Source organism: Monodon monoceros, unplaced genomic scaffold (assembly GCF_005190385.1).
Source record: "Monodon monoceros isolate NGI ecotype Baffin Bay Population unplaced genomic scaffold, NGI_Narwhal_1 Super_Scaffold_7, whole genome shotgun sequence".
Taxonomy (NCBI): domain Eukaryota; kingdom Metazoa; phylum Chordata; class Mammalia; order Artiodactyla; family Monodontidae; genus Monodon; species Monodon monoceros.
Window position 1 is genome coordinate 39,491,004 of NW_021703784.1, and position 23,360 is coordinate 39,514,363.

The 23,360-nt window shown below is 44.9% G+C and overlaps 1 protein-coding gene across 3 annotated transcripts in view; it reads right to left on the reverse strand.

Annotated features, from left to right (window-relative positions):
- The window catches only part of FAT3 (FAT atypical cadherin 3), a 563,581-nt gene that overhangs the window by 20,500 nt on the left and 519,721 nt on the right, over positions 1 to 23,360 (reverse strand). For all 3 annotated transcript variants that reach the window (XM_029208386.1, XM_029208387.1, XM_029208385.1), the window contains exons 19-21: positions 13,209 to 13,343; positions 11,025 to 11,182; positions 3,089 to 3,557 (exon numbers count right to left, since the gene is read on the reverse strand). In XM_029208386.1, coding sequence (XP_029064219.1) covers positions 3,089 to 3,557; positions 11,025 to 11,182; positions 13,209 to 13,343 — 762 coding nt within the window. The remainder of the gene's footprint in view (positions 1 to 3,088; positions 3,558 to 11,024; positions 11,183 to 13,208; positions 13,344 to 23,360) is intronic.

The following is a 23,360-nucleotide window of genomic DNA, read 5'->3' on the forward strand; positions in this document are numbered from 1 at the left end:
TAAGATGACTTTTCCTTTATTTATTTATTTATTTATTTATTTTTTGTGGTATGCGGGCCTCTCACTGTTGTGGCCTCTCCCGTTGCGGAGCACAGGCTCCGGACGCGCAGGCTCAGCGGCCATGGCTCACGGGCCCAGCCGCTCCGCGGCATGTGGGATCTTCCCGGACCGGGGCACGAACCCGTGTCCCCTGCATCGGCAGGCGGACTCTCAATCACTGCGCCACCAGGGAAGCCCTCCTTTATTTTAAATAAGCTTATAATTAGCTAAATACTTTCATAGATATGAGGTAAAGGGAAAATTGTTGGTTCTTCCTTTTCTTGTCCTCCCATCCCTCCCTACTATTTGGCACCAATTTAGGGAATTTGCAGATAGGATACAGAGACCTACCAAGAATTCCTCTGATAATGGGGGCAAGAAAATGGATTCTCTCTCCTCTTTCTTAGAAACCAAAACCCCAATCCTGACAGCCAGGAAGCAGGTAGGTACCTCCTCACACATCAGAAGAGGGCTCCTGGACTCCCCCGGTGGTGCAATCGTTAAGAATCTGCCTGCCAATGCAGGGGACACAGGTTTGATCCCTGGTCCAGGAAGATCCCACATGCCGCGGAGCAATAAAGCCCGTGCGCCACAACTACTGAGCCTGTGTGCTGTAACTACTGAAGCCCTCACGCCTAGAGCCCGTGCTCCACAACGAGAGAAGCCACCGCAATGAGAAGCCCGCACATCACAACGAAGAGTAGCCCTCACTTGACGCAACTAGAGAAAGCCTGCACAAAGCAATGAAGACCCAACGCAGCCAGAAAAAAAAAAAAAAAAAAAAAAAAGGCTCCGGTGCCTTTGATTCCCCAGGGAAGCAACAGAAACACTCTTCCTGGATTTGCTGGTGAGTGGCCACGAGTTTGGTGGCCCTGGGCTCAGTACTGTTGTGCATGAGAGCACGGTACTTCTCCATCTGGACCACACCCGGGGGCTCCTGAAATAAGGACCACTGGGCCCTCTCAACTAAACAGGTAGTAGGCTTGAGAGAAGGGAGTTGTATAGATGGAGGTGAGGAAAGACACTTTCTTTGTCTAAGGAAAACATTAGCCTCCTGGTACAAAGGAGAGCTTGAGCTGATAAAAGGCTTTATTCCCTTGGAAGAAAGAGTACCTCCCGTAGAATCCCAAGCCCAAGCTCAAGCCCAATCACAGGGGAAAGTGAGGAACAGGGAACAAAGAGGAGTTTGAGAGAGGATGCAACCCATGGGTAAAGTTGGGTCCCTGGGGAGGGGAAAGCAGGTTCTTTAGACCACGTGAAAAAGTATATGGCAGGTGGGTCCTCAGTCCTGAAATTTGGTTAAACCAAACAAGATTAAAAAAATAGAGGAAAATTGCTGTTTCTGATGTGGGTCATAGGGGTCATAGTCATTTAATGAACATACCTGCACTGAATATTTAGCTCAGGGATTTCATAGCAATTAAAAAATTAAAATGTACACTGAAGAAAAAGCAAGATTCCTCAGTCTTTTTCCTTAATACAGTGATTATTATTATTTTAAAGCTAACCCATTGTGGAAGCCCATAGCTTTGCCGGCAAAAACAACGTCCTGCCATCGTTAAAAGTATGTTACAATTTGTGGCTATGTACCCAGCATTTGACATGGAGTGGTGTTCTATTTCAGCCCAAATTTAATTACATGCTCCTTTTATATATTGTGGATGGCTCACAGTAGCAGAATTATTTTGCCTGGTGAAAAACTGGCCATGACTTGTCATAATGGGCTGGTTTATAGAACCACTGAAGTATAGTTACTGCCCTTCATTCAGGAATTATGGCACCATAACAACCCTTTATTTACATATACTGCTGAGACAGTAAAAACAGCAAATAGATTTCTTAAATCGAGACAGCAGAAATTTCCCCCCAGGGCACTGGGCCCTCATTGTGGCAGTAACATATGCAAGTGTAAGTAACTTCGTTGTCTGTGTTTCGGCACTGCATCATTTCATGGGCAGTTTAATAATAATAAAATCGACTCTACATTTCGAGTTGGGCTTCACGAACATTAGATGGTAATGCACACAGCAGAATCTCTAAGTGATTTGTGAGGAAGGTTTAAATTTGGTAATCACACTTCCCACTGAGAGGCTCTGCAGAGGAGCTAAAGTGGAATCAGTAGTTAGGCTGTTGCGGTGGCAAAGCCTTCAACCAGGAGAGCGCCTGACCTAGTTTATATCAACACGGATCCTGCATCTGGGTAAAGTCAGGGATGCTTTCATCGTCAGACTCCTAGGACTTAAATAACCTTGGCTTTTCCCTCAAACTATAGAAACCCTCTATAAATCTACACCACTCCTCCCCTCTTTTTTGGCCTACGCTGCTCTTTCTTTCGTCTTCATGATGTATCTCTGGGGGGAATTTTACAGGGGTAAAGTATCATTGCCCTCACTGACTGGTTTGTCCTGATATTTCATGTAAATTGCCCTCTCCTTATTCTCCACTTTCTAATCCTTCATAGAGTTGTCCCTAGACTTATTTGTAATACACACGTTTTAAAAGCATGCTCTAAAACATGTCCACTACACTTCTATTTCTGGGGCGGTGGGTTCACCCCACACATCCTTTAGCTTCTAGTAAAATTATATGGCTACCTGTGAAAGGATAGTGCATGGATGCCATAACTCAGACTGCTACCCATTGTTCTGCAGTAACTTGCAAGTGGTCCAAAGGGGCAGATACTTAAAAGGAGATCCTATTCCTCCAGGCTGCTGAGGCCTGGAAGGGTGTGGAGTGGGCAGGGAAGGGGGCAGCCGTGCCAGCATCTTCTGGGCTCCTGCAGCCAGCTCACTGCGCCTGTGGGATGCTGCAAACGGGTTGGCTAAACTGGACGTTCCTATAATTGTCAAGCTTTGTGACTTCCTTAAAGGGGATTAAGATGCTGGGCCAGCATTATGGGTGCATACACCTCTCTGGGAGACCACTTGGGTTGGTCATGCTTGTGACAGCGAGTCCCCCTTCAGGTCTGCCCCCCATCGCCCCTACCCCCCCTACCTCCCCCCACCCCCTCCCGGCACGGGCAGGGTGCCCAGGGTGCAGGCTCACTCACCCCCGGAGGGCAGTCCGGCGCAGCTGCCTCCGTGCTGGCAGGGGCTGCGCTCGCAGGCGTCAGGGTAGAGCACGCAGCCCAGCTTCAGCTCGGTCAGGCCCACCACCTCGGCGAAGCTGCTGCGCTTGTTCTGCAGCGGCAGTTCGTTGTTATTCAGCACCACGGAGTCCAGGCAGCCCTGGAAGCCGCTCAGCACCTGCGTGACCCGCGTGTCGGTCAGGCTGCGGATGTTATCCGCCTGCACCAGGGCCCCGAAGTAGATGGTACTCTCGGTGCTCAGCGTCTGGAAGTAGAGGGGCGCCCTGCGCCGCTCCACGTAGCTGTCGTCCAGGGACAGGCTCGTGAAATTGCGGTTGAGCTCCAGGAAGACCGAGTGCCAGCTCCCGTCGTTGACAGCGCGGCCCGAGATGCCCAAGATTCCGGGGCCGCTGCCGCAGTCCAGCTGGAACCACAGCTTGCCGTCCACGATCTGTGCGGGAACGAACACCGCAGCGCTTTTTAATATGCATCTGGCAATAATTTCCTCGACACCCTGTTCCCAACCAGCCTGGGCTTTAGAATGGACAACGCTTTTGATCCAGCCATAAATCTGCTGTGGTTTGATTTTTAATAGTAACTCTCCCTCCTCATTATATGCCTTGCAAATGCATGCCTGATATTTCACAAAGCTTCTTGTATTTAGCAATATGAGCACAGGTTCAGAAAGCCACCCTTACATATTTAAGAATGCTCCTATTCTTTCCGTCTTCATCCTTTAAAAATTCACAGCTATTTCTTGTTTAGGGAGTCTGTTTATTCTCTGCGCCCTTCCTAGTTACTACCAGCACAGGAATGATTTCTGTGGACTCATTAATATTAATTACGAATATTTATTGAACATCTACTATGTGCTAAGCAATGTGCTAGGTGCTATGGGGACCACTGTTAGCAAAAGTGGTCTGCCCTCATGGGGCTTATATTTGAGTGGGGGAGATGGCTATTAATCAGATCAGCACAGAAATACATATATACTCCCCAGGTAAGTTTGTGTGACTGTGCTGTAGGGGAGAGAAAGAGGCCAGGTAGATTTCTTACTTCCCAGATTCATACATATTTAAGATGTAAAAACCCTCCTATTAAACACTAGCCATCTTCTTAAAACAGTTCTTCAGGACTGCTGCTCATCATTTAGGTTAAGATTATCTCACAAAGTGCTCAAGGCTTGGCCATTTGCTAAGAATGTATGTATATTTGATGACCTGTGGAACTCCAGAAGGATCTGGTTAACTCTTTACACCTTGTAGATACTTCCAGCCTCTGATCTGGGGTCAGCTACAACAGAGACTTGCCTGCTTTTTTTATTGCACTGGTGCAGAGAGGGCATCCAAGTCCCCCCACCCTCAGCAGCCTGACCCCAGAGGGACACCAAAATCAGGAAAGCGTGATACTGAAGGATGCTGGCGAGTTGAAAGCTGTTGGGCAGGTACTGGTCCTCCATGGAGACCCAGGTTCAACTGTTGCCGAGGACACAGGCTGGCCTTTGAATCCTCTGTCGTCCACCGTCATCTGCATTTCTCAGAAATGCAAGATGGTTTGAGGATCCAGGGATTGAGGGCTGGACCCATGTCTAGTCAACAAATTGTTATTGGTCCCTGAAGGAATTCACAGCTAGAAAACTGTGAAACGGAAGCTACTTTTCTGGTCTTTGTCCCTGGATCTTGTGGAGGCCAGTGTCTCAGTCACGCCAGGGCAGCTGGCCTTTACTTAGGATCTATGTATAGTCCTATGTGAAAACCTGGGTAGAGAACATGAACTTGTGGAGAAAGAGAGGGGAAGGGACTGAAGGGGAGGGAAGACAGACCTTCCAGGCACTAAGTGCCAAGGAGGTACAAATGTCAAGTGAATTCATAGAAATAAACTGAACCAGTCTTTCCAAAATGCGTTTGGCTACTGATAGATCTGTTAGGGATGATCACAACCTCACCCACCCTCACAAATGGGGTATTTTTCTATGCTTCAGTGTCTTCCGCAGACAACTAATTCTTAGGGTCTCTCATTACTGCCCCTATGGCTCTATGAATTTGTTGTCACCCTCTCTTCCTGCATGTAAAGTTTATGCCACATAAATGTGTGTATATGAAAGGCAGGGGGGCTCTGTGAACCAGGCAGAGCCTTGGGAATTTAGAAATGACAAATCTAATTCTGGCTTTGTCATGTATCATCCAGGTCCCTTGGAGAGCATTGGTTGGCCCCTCTGGGTTTGAGACCCCTTCTATGGAAAGCAGAGATAACTGCTGTGACTTATTTTACGAGGAGACTGACTGTGTCCACTGCAGAACGGTCAGCCCCTCATTCGCAGTTAGTACATACATCCTGCGCTCTGTAATGCAAATGTACGAATGTGAAAAGACTGGAGACAAATGTTAATTTTCTTTTCAGAGACCTTTCGTGTGTGTAATCTTTGCTGTTGCCTTTGTCATTTTTTCTGTTGTTGTTCAACAAAATGGACCGAATGAATATTGTAAATCATGCCAGAATACTTGCTCAGTGACAACTCCTGGATAATATCCATATCTTTATTTCAGTGTAAGTAATCAAACGATCAAATGTGACTTTAGGGACTACCTGCCCCTGGCACAGTCCGTCTGCTGTTCTGCTTAGTGGCTACAGAGTGGGGTCTCCAGTCTATCAAGGAAAATCTTGTGGTGAGGGTGCAGTTCATCTAAGGTTTGGAAAAGGATGTATTCAATTGGTCCATTCCCCTCCCTAAGGCCCTACCTCTTGGGATAATAACCAAGTTAGAAACTCATCCAGGAGAACTGATGTGGTTCTGACAGCCTCACATACATCGACGTTCTATCACTAAGGAACATAAAATTCTCCCATGGTAACACCGAGCATGGTTAAGTTTCCCTTTTTCTTTCCTGTTGAAAAAAATAAGAGCGGCAACACCGCTGAATGAATAGAAAGCCAGATGCCTACATGAGCCTCAGGCTTTTGAAAACAAAAATGATCCGTACCTTCAAAATTCTAGGAGTTTGGAATTATAAGCCTTGTCTAGATGACAAACAAGAATGTGGATGCCAAAAGCTACCTTGCAAAAAGTTAATGTTTGGCCATTTCACAAGTATATTATGTCAGCGAGAGGAAAGAACACTTTCATATCTGAGTCTTCTCATCTTGGAAAATTATGCGCTGATCATATTTAGTTTTTCTGTCTTCAGAATAGGGTTTATCCAGTTTTAAAGGATCTCTCTTTTAAGAGGACAAAGCTTTCTCAAAGCAGAGGGCAAGCTATTTTAATAGAAACTGAGGTGTGCATGAAACTGTAAGAAAAGTCTACAGCAAGGATCTGAATGATGTGCGGGGGACGGGGGAGGGGGCAGAGGCACGTAGGCAATGTGTTCAGTGAAATGCATAATTCAGAGTGTGGCCCTACTGTTACGAAATATGCAGGTGTTCAGGGTTGTCTGAAATCAGTGGATTTAACCCGGATCTTCTGTGGCCTGGAGCTTGGGAGACAAGCTATCAGAGCTATAAGAAGTCATCTTGTAGTAAAGTAGGATTTTGAGTGAAAAGTAAAAAAGTAAAAAGTATGTAAAAAGTATGAATTATGGCATAAGTCTTACTGCTTCAGTAAGCAGTTCATGTGTTCATGTGTGGCTCTAGCAAATGCACCATCATGATAAAACTTTTAAGAGGGTCATTAAATATTCTTTGAAAAGCGAACTTCTTGAAAACCTATTTTTAAGGCAGCCATGAATAGCTATCTGGCATACAGTAGATGCTCCAAAAATACACTTTTGAATGAATACATGAGTGAATAAATCTCAGTCCTTCAAATCTCTTCTTTTGATAAACACTTGTACTCCTGACCTGCTTGCCACGGCCAGAGGGCCAGGTCCACTACTGATTAGTTTAGGCAAGTCAATGATTCTCTCTGAATCTCAGTTTCCTCACAGGCGAAAAAGTAGGCACTCACCTCTATGCACAGGAGAGTAAGAATAAAAATAGATGTATGTGAAAGTACTTCATAAACTCTTAGGTTTTTCATTATTACTATAACGTGTAATTATAAGTTAGCTCACTTCTCAGTGATAGCTTTCATATATCCTTGAAACTCTGGAATCTTGTGAGGTCTTCCTTGTTACTCTTCTGATCTGTGTTGCAAGGATCTGGCTCTTCCCAGTGGACTGTTTTATAAACCAAATGAGCTTTCCTTGACTATCTTCCTCTTAGTCCTGGGGTCTTAACTAGCCATGTCTGAGAATCATCAAAATAAAGTCATGTTTCATCTATAACTTTCCCCAAAGATCAAATGTGATATTTCTAGATTAACAAGCAAGTACTTCTTGTGCTTCTGCTATAATATTGCACCTGAGAGACTAACATAGGGGAAAAGTTACTTGTGTCTCTCCTGGTGATCTGACATGTTTCTTTTATAGGTTCGAGGACAGCCACAGCATCTATCCCACCATTTTCATCCTGACTTTGGCTGCCAGGAAACTCAGAGTTATGGTTTGTGTTCAACTAACCCCTGGTCTAGATTTTTCAATGATGATATTCTGTTCGTCCCCATTTCATTGGTTGAGTCTTAACCTTTTGTTTTCATCTTTTTTAAAATTCACGTATAATTGACTTATCAGGTGTGCCACATGATTCGATATTTTTATACATTACAAAATGATCAGCGATAAGTCTGGTTGCCATACAAAGTTACTACAATATTAATGACTACATTCCCTAAACTGTACATTACATCCTCATGACTTATAACTGGGAGTTCGTACCTCCTGATCCCCTTCCCCTATTTTACCTATCCTTGCTTTCATCTTAATGGTGCTTTGATTTTATTGCATTTGCGTATTTATGGTAAGCCTGGAATCTCTTTTGGAAGAAGACAGGGTGTTCTGTTCAATGGTGAACAGAAGAATGAGTGCCTTTACTGCTGCTAAAAGACAGCGTTGCTCCTCGTCCATGAGAATGTTCACTTCCCGAGGTCTCCATGCAGTTCTTCAACAGTCTTGAAGGGGTGCCCTTCACCCCACAGATCGTCTTAAGTACTTTTTAGGGAATGTGCTTTAACCGGGAAAATATAAACAACCAAGGGGTGCAGTTTAAACAAAGCATTTCAGCGTAGTCATTGAACCAAAGTGCAAGGCACATACTGTACCTAAAGCCAATGAAATTAAATCTTGCATGAGGCTGAAAATGTTAAGCAAACAGATTCAAATCCCCTAAGTGGATATTCCTGGCAACTGTAGGAAAGTATCTGCAGTAGTTCAGTACAGCTCTGTCCTGCTTTGGGCAAAGCCAACATATGAAAAGCAAACTTACAGAACAGACAGATTGGGGGTGATTATTCACATCACAGAGGGACTAAGGGAAGGGTTCCTTCAAATAGCAACCATCCCTAGTTTATTAGAATTCCATTTATAGAGATTCAATTTACACAACTTTCAGAAACACGCTTGTTTCACGAAATACAATATACCTTAGGAGCTAGCGCTGACTAAAAGGTTTAATTATTCTTCTCTCCCATCTCCAGGGTTCTGCACATTTTAGACACTTGCCAGTGAAGTGTCAAATGGCAAGCTCCATTTTAGGATCGAGCCATTCACATCCAATATTTTTGCTCTCTTTCAAATTTAATGCCATTTAAGAGAATTGCTAATAGAAAGTATTTGCCTCCTAAGGACGTTCAGCAACAAGCCTTACTAAAGCTTGAAGGGGAGAGATGCAAGGTCAGCAACACCCAGGCACAGCCCCTGGGAGCTGGTACGACTGAATGGGCAGAGCACCTTCCCAGTAATTATACAAGCCCCACTGCCCAGGGCTAGTTAGAAAGTGAGCTAAGGACCCTAGGCAGGTTGCTTCACAGGCTAGAAGGTTAAAAAGACAGAACTTAGGTTTTTGAATTTATATTCTTCCACCATGAAGATCTGGTTTGAATTCATTGTTTTCTAAAACTGTGCGTCCAGAGCGTTTATCTCGTTTTCTTTTGAAAACACTGCTTTCCTAACAGAGCTGAAATTATTCTCTGAGTTGAATGAGTCAGCGTATTGGGAGATTGCCCATGAAAACGGCCAACTTTAAACTCCAGCTCTGTGCTCACTCCCTCTGGACACCAAGTAATACCTGGCAGTACAAGAAGGAGGTACGTAAAGGTCTATGTGGTAGGAGGAGCCACAGGCATTTAATGTTCTACATACTTTCCTCCCTCCAGGATTAAAGCCTGGGTCATCTAATCAACTTGGATGTGACCTAGCAATCAAAGAACAGAAGCTAAAAAGGCCCACCATGATCCCAGTTAAGCTTAGTGACAGAGCAGTAGGAAGGAGAAAATCGCTAGCCATTTCCACTTGGATGGGTATCTCCCACTGGACAGACTTCACCCATCTCTGAACACACTTATGGTGGGCTGGCATAGCAGCCTGGTGAGAATAACGTTCAATTAAACATGTCTTCCTCCTACTTTTCCCTTCTCCTCTCATCCTGGAAGGCTTAATCTTGTCTACAGATGCCCAGATGTGATTCTGGATGAAATGAGTTATAGTTACAAAACTGAGAGCTGGGGAGAGCATGGAGATAAAGAGCATGGTGTGAGAGACACTGGAAGTCAGGTCCAGGCCTGCCACTTATTAGGTGTACAACTTTGGGTAAATAACTTAACCTCTCTGAACCTCTATATGCTCCTTGATCAAATGGGGCTGATCATACATATATAACACATTTATTATATTAGCTTTATGACACAAATCAAATGAGGCATGTCACGCTGTTAGCATTATTGTTGTTGTTTTCATGAAGAGACCAGAAGCTCTGACCTGACTACAAATGCCAGACTTGCTCTAAAGCAGTGGTCCCCAACCTTTTTGGCACCAGGGACCAGTTTCGTGGAAGACAATTTTTCCGCAGACAGGCTGGGGTGGGGTTAGGGTTGGGGAGATGGTTCAGGAGGTAATGCGAGTGATTGGGGGATGGTTCAGGTGGTAATTGGAGCGATGGGGGGGATGGTTCAGGAGGTAATGCGAGCGATTGGGGGATGGTTCAGGTGGTAATTGCAGCGATGCGGGGGATGGTTCAGAAGGTAATGCGAGCGATGGGGGGGATGGTTCAGGCGGTAATGCGAGTGATGGGGGGAGGGTGGTTCAGGCGGTAATTGGAGCGATCGATCGGAGGGATGGTTCAGGCGGTAACGCGAGCGATGGCGGGGAGGGTATTTCAGGCGGTAACGCGAGCGATGGGGGGATGGTTCAGGAGGTAATTGGAGAGATGGGGGGGATGGCTCAGGCGGTAACACGAGCGATGGGGAGCGATGGGGCGCGCCAGATAAAGTTTAGCTCACCCGCCGGCCGCTCACCTCCTGCTGTGCAGCCCGGTTCCTAACAGGCTGCAGACTGGTACCAGGCCACGGCCCAGGGCTTGGGGACCCCCTGCTCTAAAGGAAATCTGGTGCCTTTGGAGGGTTTCTGAGGCTGGGCATGTTTTAAAAATTGGGCTACTTGGGCCATAAGAGGGCCTATGGAATCTTCTACAGCCCAGATGTCCAGCTTCTTCCCTGAGCGAGAACACAAGTGACCTTCAGGGGTCATTGGGGATAGACCCGTGTGGTAGAAGAGGATACAGTCAGTCTTTTGAAGGGACCACCCTGCCGTGGAATTGATCAGGAAACACATTCTAATGAACCGTTAAGTGATTATAACTCAGAGGAGGCCGGCTCTTGAACGTACTCCAGAGAGAGGTGCCCCAGTCTCCGAAGAGCTAATTTTGAAGCTGAATGTACGGAAGGAAATGGGGTGTTGGCACACTTCCCACTTCTGCTGCTGCTCCCCTGGCCCTAAAGCCGGCTTCTGGTTTCTGAACTTAAAAGACAAAATGATTTCAGACCCCAATCCAAGAGCCAAAATACTAACATGAGAACTGACTGCGGGAAAAGAGAACCTATTTTCATTACCTTCAGAATGATGCAGGGGTTTGCTCTGGTGTACATTATAATCCCATTGCTTTGCAGTGTTCGCAGACGCAGGGCCAGTTTAAAGTCCTCTTCTTTGCTATTTTCAGAAAGCCGGTATTTGATGTAACTGTTTCCAGCAAAGCTGAGAGAAGTGTGCCCTGAAAAGACCATGACGAGGACATATAGATACTTTTAACATCCAGAAACGAGCAGGGACACATGAAATCACCCAACAACTACCAAGCAAGTGGATGAAAGACCATGGGAAGTTAGGGAAGCCACTGAGGAAAAACCATTTTGGATTAAAAGCTGTTTCTCCATTTCAGGTCACACTCTAATTTCAAAGTGAAAAAAAATTTACTAGTCAGATGCTGAAAAATCTTAGTTCTCTCATGTCAAGGACAACTTGGTATATTCTCTAACCTGAATTTTCTTAGTGTCACTAAATTCCCAATTCCTATTTTCTAAAATTAGCACTATTAAAAGATATCCCTTTATGCCCACCCTCATCACTTAGATATTTAAGAATTTTCAATGCTATGAAACAAGGGAAAGACAAAACTCAAAGAATATCCTGGATATTCTCAAAGAATATCCAGGGCTTCCCTGGGGGCGCAGTGGTTGAGGGTCTGCCTGCCGATGCAAGGGACGCGGGTTTGTGCCCCGGTCCGGGAGGATCCCACATGCCGTGGAGCGGCTGGGCCCGTGAGCCATGGCCGCTGAGCCTGCGCGTCCGGAGCCTGTGCTCCACAACGGGAGAGGACACAACAGTGAGAGGCCCGCGTACCGCAAAAAAAAAAAAAAAAAAAAAAAAAAGAATATCCATATTCCCCAAGTTTCCTAATGCAGAACAGACAACTTAGGTCATTTGCACAAATGTTGATAAGGATAATGATATAAAGGAAGTTCATGTCTTGTGCAGTCACAGCTCTGCCTTTTGACCATTAATTTCAAGGCTCCCCTTCCTAGAATCTTTAGTTGCACCCACATCACCCAATTCTGAGTTAACCCTCTCTTTTATTATTGTCTCCATCTTTATGTTTTAACAAGCAAAGTAATGGCTGAAAAGCCCTCTGGCTGGGGGGGGGGGGGGTGGAAAGTGTGGAAATATGCCAAATGGATGATAATCGTGGATTATGAAGAGTTTTCCATATGGAAAGGAGAAGGGAGATGGGCAGAAAGGGACATCTGAAGTTAGGAGACTTGGCCTTGACTGTCACCCTGCAGACCCACCTGCTGTATACACAGCAGGTGTGTTGGGGTGAGGTCAGCATAAATATCTTTTAAGTCTAAGCCTTAGAAGCCTTCAAAGGCAAGTATGCGGGTGATCTCTTCAGTTCAGGGGCAGCTCCATTCTCGAAGTCAACTCTGAAAGAGCTTTGGCTTCCATTTTTAAGAACGGTGCTTGTCTTTGCAAAGGCTGAGTTTCTAGAACCCAGTGCTTAACAAGTGCCTTGCAAATACTAGGCATATTTATTCCCATTATAATGGCTATTATAATCATTACTCAATAAATATTTCTTGGATTCCGAAATTGGTATCAGTGTGCCTATATTTGAAATACATCTTCTACCAAAAAAAAGGTTCTATTGGTACCAAAAATGAACAGGACTCTTTTTAGAGGAAAGAAGTGGTAGAGCATATGTGAATCAAAAGAAGTATTGAAGTTGAGTGATAATCAGAAATGGAGGATCATTTGGATTGAAGTAACACAAATACTGATTTTTTTTTTCTTTCTTTAAGAAACAGAGGTGAGCACCTCCCTCGCCTTTTGGGAACATGCAGTTAGTTGTACATGTGCAGTGGAGAGTCTCTTGATCTAGGCTGGACTTACCCTACAGAAGGTCAGCTGAACTGGCTCAGCTTTACCTTCTGTTGAAAGGTGGAGGCTCTGAACATCAAAGGCCATGCCACAGATACTCCGACTCCTCTGCCTAACCAACAGCCTTCTATTTTCCATAATTTCACACCCTTAACATCCATGTGACATGATTGAAACACATGCTGTGACCTCCCATTATATAAGGAGCCCACAGGCATTGCATGTTTCCTGAGCACAGGCTGCAGCTGTAATAAATCTCAAGTATTTGAGGGGGGAGGCTAGCTGGGGTCCATGTGGAAGGAAAACGTTGCATGCAGACAGAATGTGAATTTAGACCCTCGTCATCCTGCCCCGCTCTGCACCTGAGCACTCTCCGAGCTTCCCCGGTGGACACTGGCAGAGGAACGGTCTCCTGCTGGCTTCGTAACCGACACACTGCATGTCCCCCGGACACGGCTTCTCCACACAAGGATCGTTGGACCCTGGGCACAGTCCTCCTGTGACAGAGGGGAACACGCATGATCAGTAGAAAGGCAATCACTCTACACTCCAGGAAGTCCAGGAAGCACAGGGATGGGTCAAGAGCTGGGCTCTATAGGCTCTGAGCTGAGAGACAAAATGGCCGCCCAGGAGCAGGAATGCCTGCGTGAGCTTCACCTGGTGTGGGTGTCCTTCAAACATCCCTGCATCTGCCAAAAGCTCACTGCCAGAGTGAAGTACGTTGGGGGCAAAGAGTCAATGGAGCTCCTCTGTTTAGGCTAAAATATGCTAAGGTTGTGACTGGGCCAACTTCTGGTGAAGAAAGATCATACCACGTGGGCTCGGGTAGTCTTTATTGGATGGGGCTCCTGCATACTGGGGGCCATTTGAATGCATCACTTGAGTTTAGACTTCTTCTATGCTCCTTGCCTGGAGCCCTGAAAATCTTAGGTAGACTTCACAAGACGTTAGCTGTTGTTTTCAGATTGAGGGAAAAAAGACTTTTCTAAAGAAAAGTATGACTCATTCTAGATTGTGAAAGCACAACTCACATCGTTTCCTAATCCGTTCTACTCCCTGCTATTGTATTGATTAGCTGTAAATGTGCCCTGCTGGCTATCAAACATAGCAGAATTTTCCTTGGCGAAGGAAGGCTTCCTTTTCACCTGTTCAATGTTCATAGCACAGTGAGATGAAAGGTTAATTCCTCAGAAAGGAAATTCTGGAAGGCAGATTATCTGATTAAGGTGGAATTCAGGACCCAAGGGAGTTTTTCAGAACTGTGGTGACGGCAACTATGGGTCCACCAAAGAAAATGCACTTTCCAAAGGTCTTGGATATTTCAAATGTAATTAGGCGAGAGTTTAGGTGGTAAAAGGACTGTAGAAAAGAAGACACAAATTGAAAACAACTCACAGCTGGGTTAGCAGTGGACTAAAGAAGCACCTTTTCTCTGTGAACCAAGAACACACTGGGCCTTAGCAGCATCTTTCTTCAGCAAGATCTGGCCCATTCTCTTCTTCCTTTCTATACCAACTCTTTCCTCCTCATTAAGCATATTATTCCATTATACAGTCACTTCTTTGCCCAGGAGAAAGCAGACATTTAATGCTAACCACACATAAACATTTTAGGAACTGTAATCCTGGAGGGGAGAGATGTAAGTATAGCACTAGCAAACTCAGAGTTCATAAATCTTATTTTCCACTGGTTGAGAGCTCAGCCATAAAAGATACTCTTGGCAATGACCCAGCTTACAAAGTCTTAGAAGATGAAGGGATTTTTAACTGAAAATTCGGACTGATCTTCACAAATGGTTCTAAAAGACCTAAGTGCCCTGAAATACATCTTCCTCATTTCATTCCAAGAAATCTTTATTCCTGCCATGTATTTATCAATATTTATAGAACCTAAAACAGCTGTTCAGCCACCTTATGATCTGTTTCAAGTGGCTTTTGATACCAGATTTTTTTTTTAATTTTTAATTTTTAAATTTTTTTGGCCACACCATGTAGCATGTGGGATCTTAGTTCCCTGACAAGGGATCAAACCCATGCCCCCTGAAGTGGAAGTGCAAAGTCTTAACACTGGACCACCAGGGAAGTCCCTTCAAGAGGCTTTTGATAACCAGTTTTGGAATTTTTGATGCATTCATCCAACAAAAAAAAAATTTTTAGGGCCAGCGAGGTAATAGGCCTGGACATATAAAGATGAAAAAAAAAAGTTCCATCTCTTCTTCCCCACAGGAAACAACACACATACACAAAAACATGATTACAGTACAATAAAGTAACTGCATTGCGAGAGGTATGTGAGTGCAAGGGAAGCCCTAGAGAAGGAACAATTGTGTTTCCTGGGAGAATGTCAGAAGTCCTTGCAGAGGAAGAAAGCATTTTAAAAACTCTGGCTTGAAGGATGAGCTCTTTTGAGTAGCAAGGAACTGTGTTTCTTGGGAATGAATCTACCATCGTTAGTGGCATGACTGCATGCACGTGTTAATGTTTACTTACGGTAAGTTCACAACTCTCCCAGCCTACTCTGTGCTGTCTCCATGATTGGATTCATTTCCGTTTCTGAGGCCTGCAAACTCCTAGGTGGCTCCTACCTGTTGACTAGTTAGCATGGGCTCAAAAATGGAACCACGCCACAGGGAGGTAGCAATGAGCATAAATGAATCACAGAATTCATCCCATCAAATGGATGTAACTCTAAATTACCTGGGCATTAACTTCCAGTTAGACATGGGAACAGTAATTTATGTATTTAAGAAGTCTGTTCCTTTCCATTCTGTGGACGTGCCTCTTCCCATGTCCTATTTTAGCCGGCCAAAAGATATCCTTTCTATAAATGTCTGTGTTTGTTTCTGAGATACAGCTACATATACTACATTCAGAGTCTTTTCTGCCCTAATGCAATGGCTACATTGCTTAGAAAACTTGCATTATCAATAATGCAGTTTCAAAGCCTCTGTTTTAAAGGGGAAAAGAGGACTAGATAATTTCAAACCCATGATAGCAAAGCTATTTTCTCCTGCCAGGAGTTATGGTAAAAAAATAATAATAGGGCTTCCCTGGTGGTGCAGTGGTTGAGAGTCCGCCTGCCGATGCAGGGGACACGGGTTCGTGCCCCGGTCCGGGAAGATCCCACGTGCCGCGGAGCAGCTGGGCCCGTGAGCCATGGCTGCTGAGCCTGTGCATCCAGAGCCTGTGCTCCGCAACGGGACAGGCCACAACAGTGAGAGGCCCGCGTAACACACACACAAAAAATAAATAAAATAATAATAATAAAAAAAATTTAAGAAAAATTTTTAAAAAAATTAAAAAAAAACCCAGCTGTAAGTGCATATAATAAAGGCTAAACACTGTATTTCAGAATAAACACAGCATTTGAGTACTTCTCCCTTTTATTCACATGTTTTGGCCTTTTCTTTTACCACCAGTCCTGCCCTGGTAGTTAGCATTGGGCTTCTCACTTTATCACCCATATCGCTTATATTGGGTTAAAGCACAAAGTCACTTAGATCAGTAACTGGAGTTCAAATTCACAGCTCTTTTTCTTCTTCTTTCCTTATGTCATAACCGTAGAACCCATATAGTTAAATTCATTAAATTAATGAATTGCATTAGATCCAGCTCCCCTTATAAAAACTCTAGCTGGAAGACAGATAGAAAATATATTAATATATTATAATAAGTGCATTCTAAATTAATGTAAATATTAAACATATAATAATGTATATTTCTATTCATTCCAGCAGTCATTGACTTTGATAGGTTATTTTTCCTTCCTTTTCTTTTTAATAGGTTTCCTAAGGCAGAGGGGACAGCTCTGGCAAGCGATCTGTCTCTCGATGCTTTAAAAATCCTAGGGGGCCTCCTCCCTGCCTCCTGGCCCGGGACGGGAGTAGCCATAAACGTTCTGGCGCCAGCTGCTGCTGTCAGTTTGCTCTGTTCACCGTCTGCTCTCTTGTGGCTCAAGGAAGTATGAAGGCAGATTAGAGTCTGGAGGTCAGTGTAAATGTAACATGCTCCTTAGCTGGGGACAGATGTGAGCATGCGCACGAAATGCAGTCTTTTCCAAGTAGAGGAAGACTTCTGGTTACTGAAAAACAGGTTTCCCCAAACCAAATACTCCCCATATGCGATACTGTAGTTCTTCCCTCTCTTCAACTATGATAAGAAATTAGGTCCTTTCTGAAATATTTATCGTGAGAGGGACTTGACCCTCATACGCCAACCCTGAACAATGCTGTGTGTCCTTTGACCTCCGATGTACCCAGGCCTGGGTCTTGGGGACACTTTCCTGGGGATAACAACCCTCTTCCCAGCTAAAGCCGTAAAGCTTCCAGCAACGTAGAATCCAGTATGCTTTCAATGGGTGTTGAGGGGTTAACTTGTTTTTAGAAAACATATGCTCACATCATCCCCTTTGCAGAGAAGCACTCATACCTACTATCGTTAGGAGTCTTAAAGACCCTCTCTCTGGTGGAGGAAAGTGCCTCATCCACTCCCGTACAACCATTAAGGGACAACAGTGTCTCCTCCCATTGGCTTCTGGGAGGAAGTTTATCTTATTAACTGTCGTTAAATAATCCAGGTTTAATTAACTTGTTCTGTGATCAGTGACAGCTTGGGGGGAATGCAGGCTGTAGACCTTCATGATCTGCATCTCCAGGCATCCATCAGTTTGGTGCCAGAGTGAGCATGAAGGGAGAAAGGTCCCACTTTATCAAACCCACTGACACCATGTGTGGTGAGTCAGGGCAGGGCAGAAGGATCAGATGTTTTTAGCAATTGTCAGAGCATAAAGCAGGCAGAGAAATCTCTGTTTCCCATCCCTAGGTCCCCTCTGGAAGGTGGGGCACTGTAATAGGAAAGGGTACGGCATTGACAAGCAGCAGCCCTGGATTTTGGCCCTGACTATTTATTCAATGTATTTCCTGTGTGGCTCTGAACAAGTCACTTGACTTCTCTGGGTCTTGCTTTTCTTTTGTGAAAAATGAGGATAATGATTCTTCATAGAGTTGTGTGCATTAGATGGGCTAATGTATGTGAAAGCAACTTGTAAAGAAAAAAATTTAGAATAAAAACAAATTACTACAAGGTCCCCAAACTGGAGACACTAGGCTGACAATATAGCAGAGATCTAAACTCCAGTGTAATCCTTTTCTTGCTGTTCTTTCTGGGTCAGATTCACGATTTGTAAACTGACAGATGATATGAAATACTGTGTGCATGGGAGGAGCTTTTTGTTAATCAGCGTCACAGGCCATGTGCAGCTGGGTTAGCCCCTTCACAAGCTTATCTCGGGCAGAGGTATTCTTTTCACAAAGTCTCTCTGCCAGGAGAAATGTGCCCATGATGTGGCCATTCATCACAAGGTTTCCCACCCCTGAAACTTCGCTCGGTTGGAAATTTAGGTCACTTTCTACAGAGCTGACAATATACAATTCACTTGAGCAGAAGCTCAGAGCTTTGGAACCTGCAGGGAGGAGGAAGGTGATCCTCCCGTGGTTTTAAAAGGGTCTTAGTTCCCTATGTATGACTCTCCTCTCCTTATCTCCCCAGAATTCCCACAGCTCCCAGCATTAAGTCTATGCCTTTAGCTAATACATCAGTATTTAGCTGTGATTATTATTGCTGCCACTTTGAGCTTATTCAACCTCTTGATTTATATCACTGCCTCATTATACTGAGAATCTAATGACTGATGGTAAACATCCTACACCCTGAGTTCGCATGCTTTGCCAAGATGCCATGTCTCAGCCAATGCCACATAAGTCAATAAGCTTCCTTCTTAATTCCTGGCCTGCATGAAGTTTTAAAACACATTCTCCTAAGGTCCCTTGGCTTTGAAGTGGTTTCTTGTGGTTCTCCTAGAAGCACAGAATCATGTTGATTGGCGTTTGCTTGGCTCCGCCATATTTTCTGGATGATTCTGCTAAAGGCTGAGTACAGTTTCATTCAACATATCCTCTCTGGGGCAGCTGTGTGTGGATGGAATATATAAGGGGTTATCCACATGGTGAGAAGCTGGTATCACCTCCACACTGGGTACCTCCAAACCTCTCCTGGCACTTCAGGACTCATGCATGCTGGAGATCAGGGATCTGCAGAGACATATCTGTTGTGAACGAGAAATAAAAACTTCCCAGTTTTTAGGGGGAATCTGGTTAAGATTCGGAGATAACACTAAATTATTCAGAATCCCTGGAGTTGGGACAATGGGCTCTGTCCTTTGAGAATTAGCATTAACAATCCCCAGTCCAAGTGCAAACCCAATCTCAGGTTGTTTTATGTTGTTTTTTTTTTTTGCGGTACGCGGGCCTCTCACTGTTGTGGCCTCTCCCGTTGCGGAGCACAGGCTCCGGACGTGCAGGCTCAGCGGCCATGGCTCATGGGCCTAGCCGCTCCGCAGCATGTGGGATCTTCCCGGACCGGGGCACAAACCCACGTCCCCTGCATCGGCAGGCGGACTCTCAACCACTGTGCCACCAGGGAAGGCCTGTTTTATGTTTTTTAAAATCTCATCAAGGCTAAGTTTTAAGTGTCTTACTGCCTTGCAGAAGCGTTCATCATTTTATTTTATTGTGCTTATGAGAAGTACATCACTGTGGCTGCCTCTCACAGGCTCCATTTACCTATCCTACCATATTTTTCCAGGACTGTCCAGACTCCCCACCATCCAACTCAATCCACCTGAGCTCCCTGTTGTTCGCTCAGTACACGATGCCGGTTCTTGGTCCATGAGAATGGGGATCATGTTAGCCTCGCTCACCATTGTATCTCCAGCAGCCCGCCTAGGGCTTGGAAAAGTATTTAATTCACTGTTGAGTGAGTGAGCAAATGAAAGGGTGCCCCGAATCCCTGGGCTTTTCTCTTCACTTCTCTCTCTGCTCAAAATACCTTCCCAGGACTATTCATTGCTTCCAATGCCTTGCATGGACTCCTTCAAGTAGGACAGAGGATTCCTTCCTTTATGCTTATTCTGTGCCCCAACTACAGGAATTACAACTCTTTCTAGCTCCTATTTTTCACAGCCAAGGAGCAAAGGAACTTCTGTTGTTTGTCTAGAAAAAGAGATTCCAGGGGTCCTAAAAACTATCCTTAGATGACTGGAGAGCAACTTGTACAGGAGGGGTTAGACAGCTCGGGTTCTGTATGGCTGTAAATGGTGGAGCTGGGTGACATCACAAGGAGGTGGATTTTGGTGCCCTAGCAGAGAGAAGTTGTGTTAGGTCCATCTTGTGAGGTAGTGAGTGCCCGGACTGGGGTTCAAACCTTGGCTGAATTATTGTGCCAGGAGTGCAGTAAACAGGATGTCTGTAGTGGGTGGGAGGCTGGACTGGGTGAATTTCAAGTTCCTTTCACATCTGTGCAGAGGTGATAGGGTACAGTGGTTAGGACTGCCAGGTGTGAATCCTAGCTTGACCCTTACTAAGTTTGTGACCTTGAGCAAGTCAACTGATATTTCCAAGTCCAAGTTTCCTTAGCTTTTGAGGAAAGTTAATGATACCTACTCTTTAGGGTTATGATGAGGGTTAAATGCAATGACACACGTGTGAAAAACAGCACAGTAACAGGTCACCGCTCACTAAACATTAGTTGCTGTGTTTGTCCCTGCCTTTATCTGTGCACTGCACTGCACGCGGTTTCTCGCCTCTATTCCTTGGCTCTAATGTTCCTCAGGCTTGAGCACTCCCTCCCCATCACCTACCTAATTCTAGGCATCCTTTCAGACCTAGTGCAGGTGGCATCACCCTCAGCGTTCTTCTCCCTGCCCTGCAAGCCCTCACAGTGGTATCAAACACCGCTGGCTGAGGGCACGGCTGCTGTCACCCTCAGCCCTGCCAGCACAGGGCTCACCCACGGCAGACGCTCCACGCGTTTTACTGGAGCTCCAGTTTCTAGTCTGGGCTCCATATCTGAACCAGGACTAGACAAATCAGGCATCCACTTCCACTAACATTCTCATAAACACATCGGTCTTAAACTCTGATGGTCTCGTGGCAAGTCCATTCTCTTGGACAAGCGTCTCCTTTTTGATATATTTCTAGATTAGACTTTTGAAAAATCAATGAAAATTTTCCAAAATGGACAATCATCACGGCCCCATGGGCTGCCCCAATGCTCTGTCCTCTGGCTTCCGCAGAGGAGCTCAAGGGCCTTTATCATTCCCCATCGTTTAGGTTGGTGTCGGGCTTTCTTACCCAAGTGCCAAAGTTCACTGAACATCTAAAGTTTACCAGGAGCCACCGCACGACCTCAGAACTCTCTCTGTAGCTCTCAAACTTTTGTTCAAACGTGATGCTTCATGGGGGCTGGAATATAATGAGGCTCTTTGGCACTAAATTTCAAGCCGGTTTGCATTTTGTCAAAGCAACTCAGCATTTTGGTTTAAGATGTAAATGATGTTAATTTGACCCAAAAGTCTGCATGAGAGAAAGATGGGTTGGAAGTTGGGAGGAGGGTAGAATATTGAGGCCAAATCTGTATAAATATTACTACACAGCCCAGAATGGGCAGCTACCTCTATTTATCATCCTAATTATTCCACCAAGTGGTGGGAAAGTCCGTTTATTGTATCTGCCAACCTTCTAGGGTAAACAGACAAGCAGCAATACTGGGTGTGCGTGCGTGTGTGTGTGTGTGTGTGTGTGTGTGTTTGGGGGCCTGGGGGCATTTACTGACTTCAATTACCTCTCCTTTCCAATAAATGAGAAAATGTCTAAAATGATTAATGCTTTCCTTAACAGTTCTTCACTGTATTTTTATTTACGAGGATACTTCAGAAAAACCGAGAGAGCCATTACTATGATAATTAAGAGTTTGCCCTCTGAACCCAGAGGAAATTGTTTCTATTTTATGTTGATGTGAGATTTCTTAGAGTTTGGTTTCCTCACCAAACTCGCCAGAATTAGAATCACCCAGGCTACATATATAGTGGCTCCTAGGCTCCACCCAAAACCTCCTGCTATATTTGAGTGTGGGTCTCAGTAGTGGGCATTTCTAGTAAGCCACAGGCATAGTGGGGTCTGAGATCCTCTGCTATACTGCCATGGGTCTATGAGGTTGGTGATCAGTCAGGAAAAATGGGGTTATTTGAATATTCTTATAGAGTACATAGCACTGGGGTTATGAATCATATAAAAAATGGAAGAGTTCCTGTTCTTAAGATGCAGGTAATAAAACAAGGGCCCAAGATGAACCTTTATTGAATCAGCATGCCCTTCTCACCAGCCGTATGGCCCTGGGCAAGGCAGGGAGCTACAACATTTATAAAAGGGAGATTATCGTATATTAGCTGCTGAAGTTGGGGATTGGGCCAGATGATGTTTTGAGGTCCTTTTACCACTAACATCCAGTATTTTATTTTGCAGCTTAATTACAAGAGTGACTTAAAGGTGCAAAGGGGCTGAGAAGTGAGGCTGAGTCTGCACAGAGCTCTTGTTCAGGAAATGCTTGCTTTTTAAACCGAGAAAGCCTCCTCTTGGGACGTCTCGGGGCTGAATCACAAAAACTTCCAGCATTCTGGGTTTCCCGGGAGTGGAAAGATTTATGGGGGCTCGAGGACAGGAGTCCTGGGCCAGGATACCACCTTGAAACTCACTGCATTTCAAACATCAGTGTCTCATGCAAAATGCAGAGCAAGACCCCTCTCTCCAACAAAATCTAAATCCCTGCTTTGAAGAAAACTGCTAAGCCTGCCCTCCCCTTGTCTCTTCTTGAAGAACTCATACTCATCCCTCAAAACTTAGAATATAGGTGATCTCTGGTGCCTAAATGTCACAGAAAGCTTTCCTCTGGCCATGATAGGCACTCTGTCCTTTTTCCTCCCCAGCATTCCTTATAACACTATTAATGCAAACAGGTACTTGCAACAACTGAGTTCACAATAGCCAGCTCCTAAGAGCAGGGACTGTGTCTTTTTTCACTTTGAATCTGCAGTGCCTAGGACATTGCCGGCACCACAGTTTTTTACTGAATGAAATGAGTTCCCAGAACACAAGGATTAATTAGCTGGTTTAGTTTCTCCTGCAGAGTCTGCACTGTCCTGTCTCGAACCTCTTTTGAACCCTGCTGTGAATCACTGCAGGAAGGCTCTAGCAGAGCTTTGGTGCATAAATCAATTTGCCTACAAAGGAAATATAGGTAGGGTCTGGACGACTGGCATTCATAAATCCTGCATGTTGGTGGCTTCTGCCAGAAATGCATTTCACCTAGCACACATGCTTGGAGTTACTCTGGAGCTACTTTGGAGCTAATTTACATATTCAACAGTTTGGATATCACTGCATCTATGTGATGAAAACACAAACAGAATTCACTGGGGACCACAAAGTGAGTGGCCAGCACTCTTCTAGGCTGCTTGGAGGTCATCAAAAGGTCTCTCGAGGGAGCTGTGATCTCTGGGGCCTTCCTCTGATGAACTCATTCTCCAAAGTGCAACACAAAACTGTCTACAAGGGAAGAGGGCAGGGGCCCTGCCTGTCCTCAGTTACCTAAAGGATGTTTTATAAATGGCTTCTCTTCTGG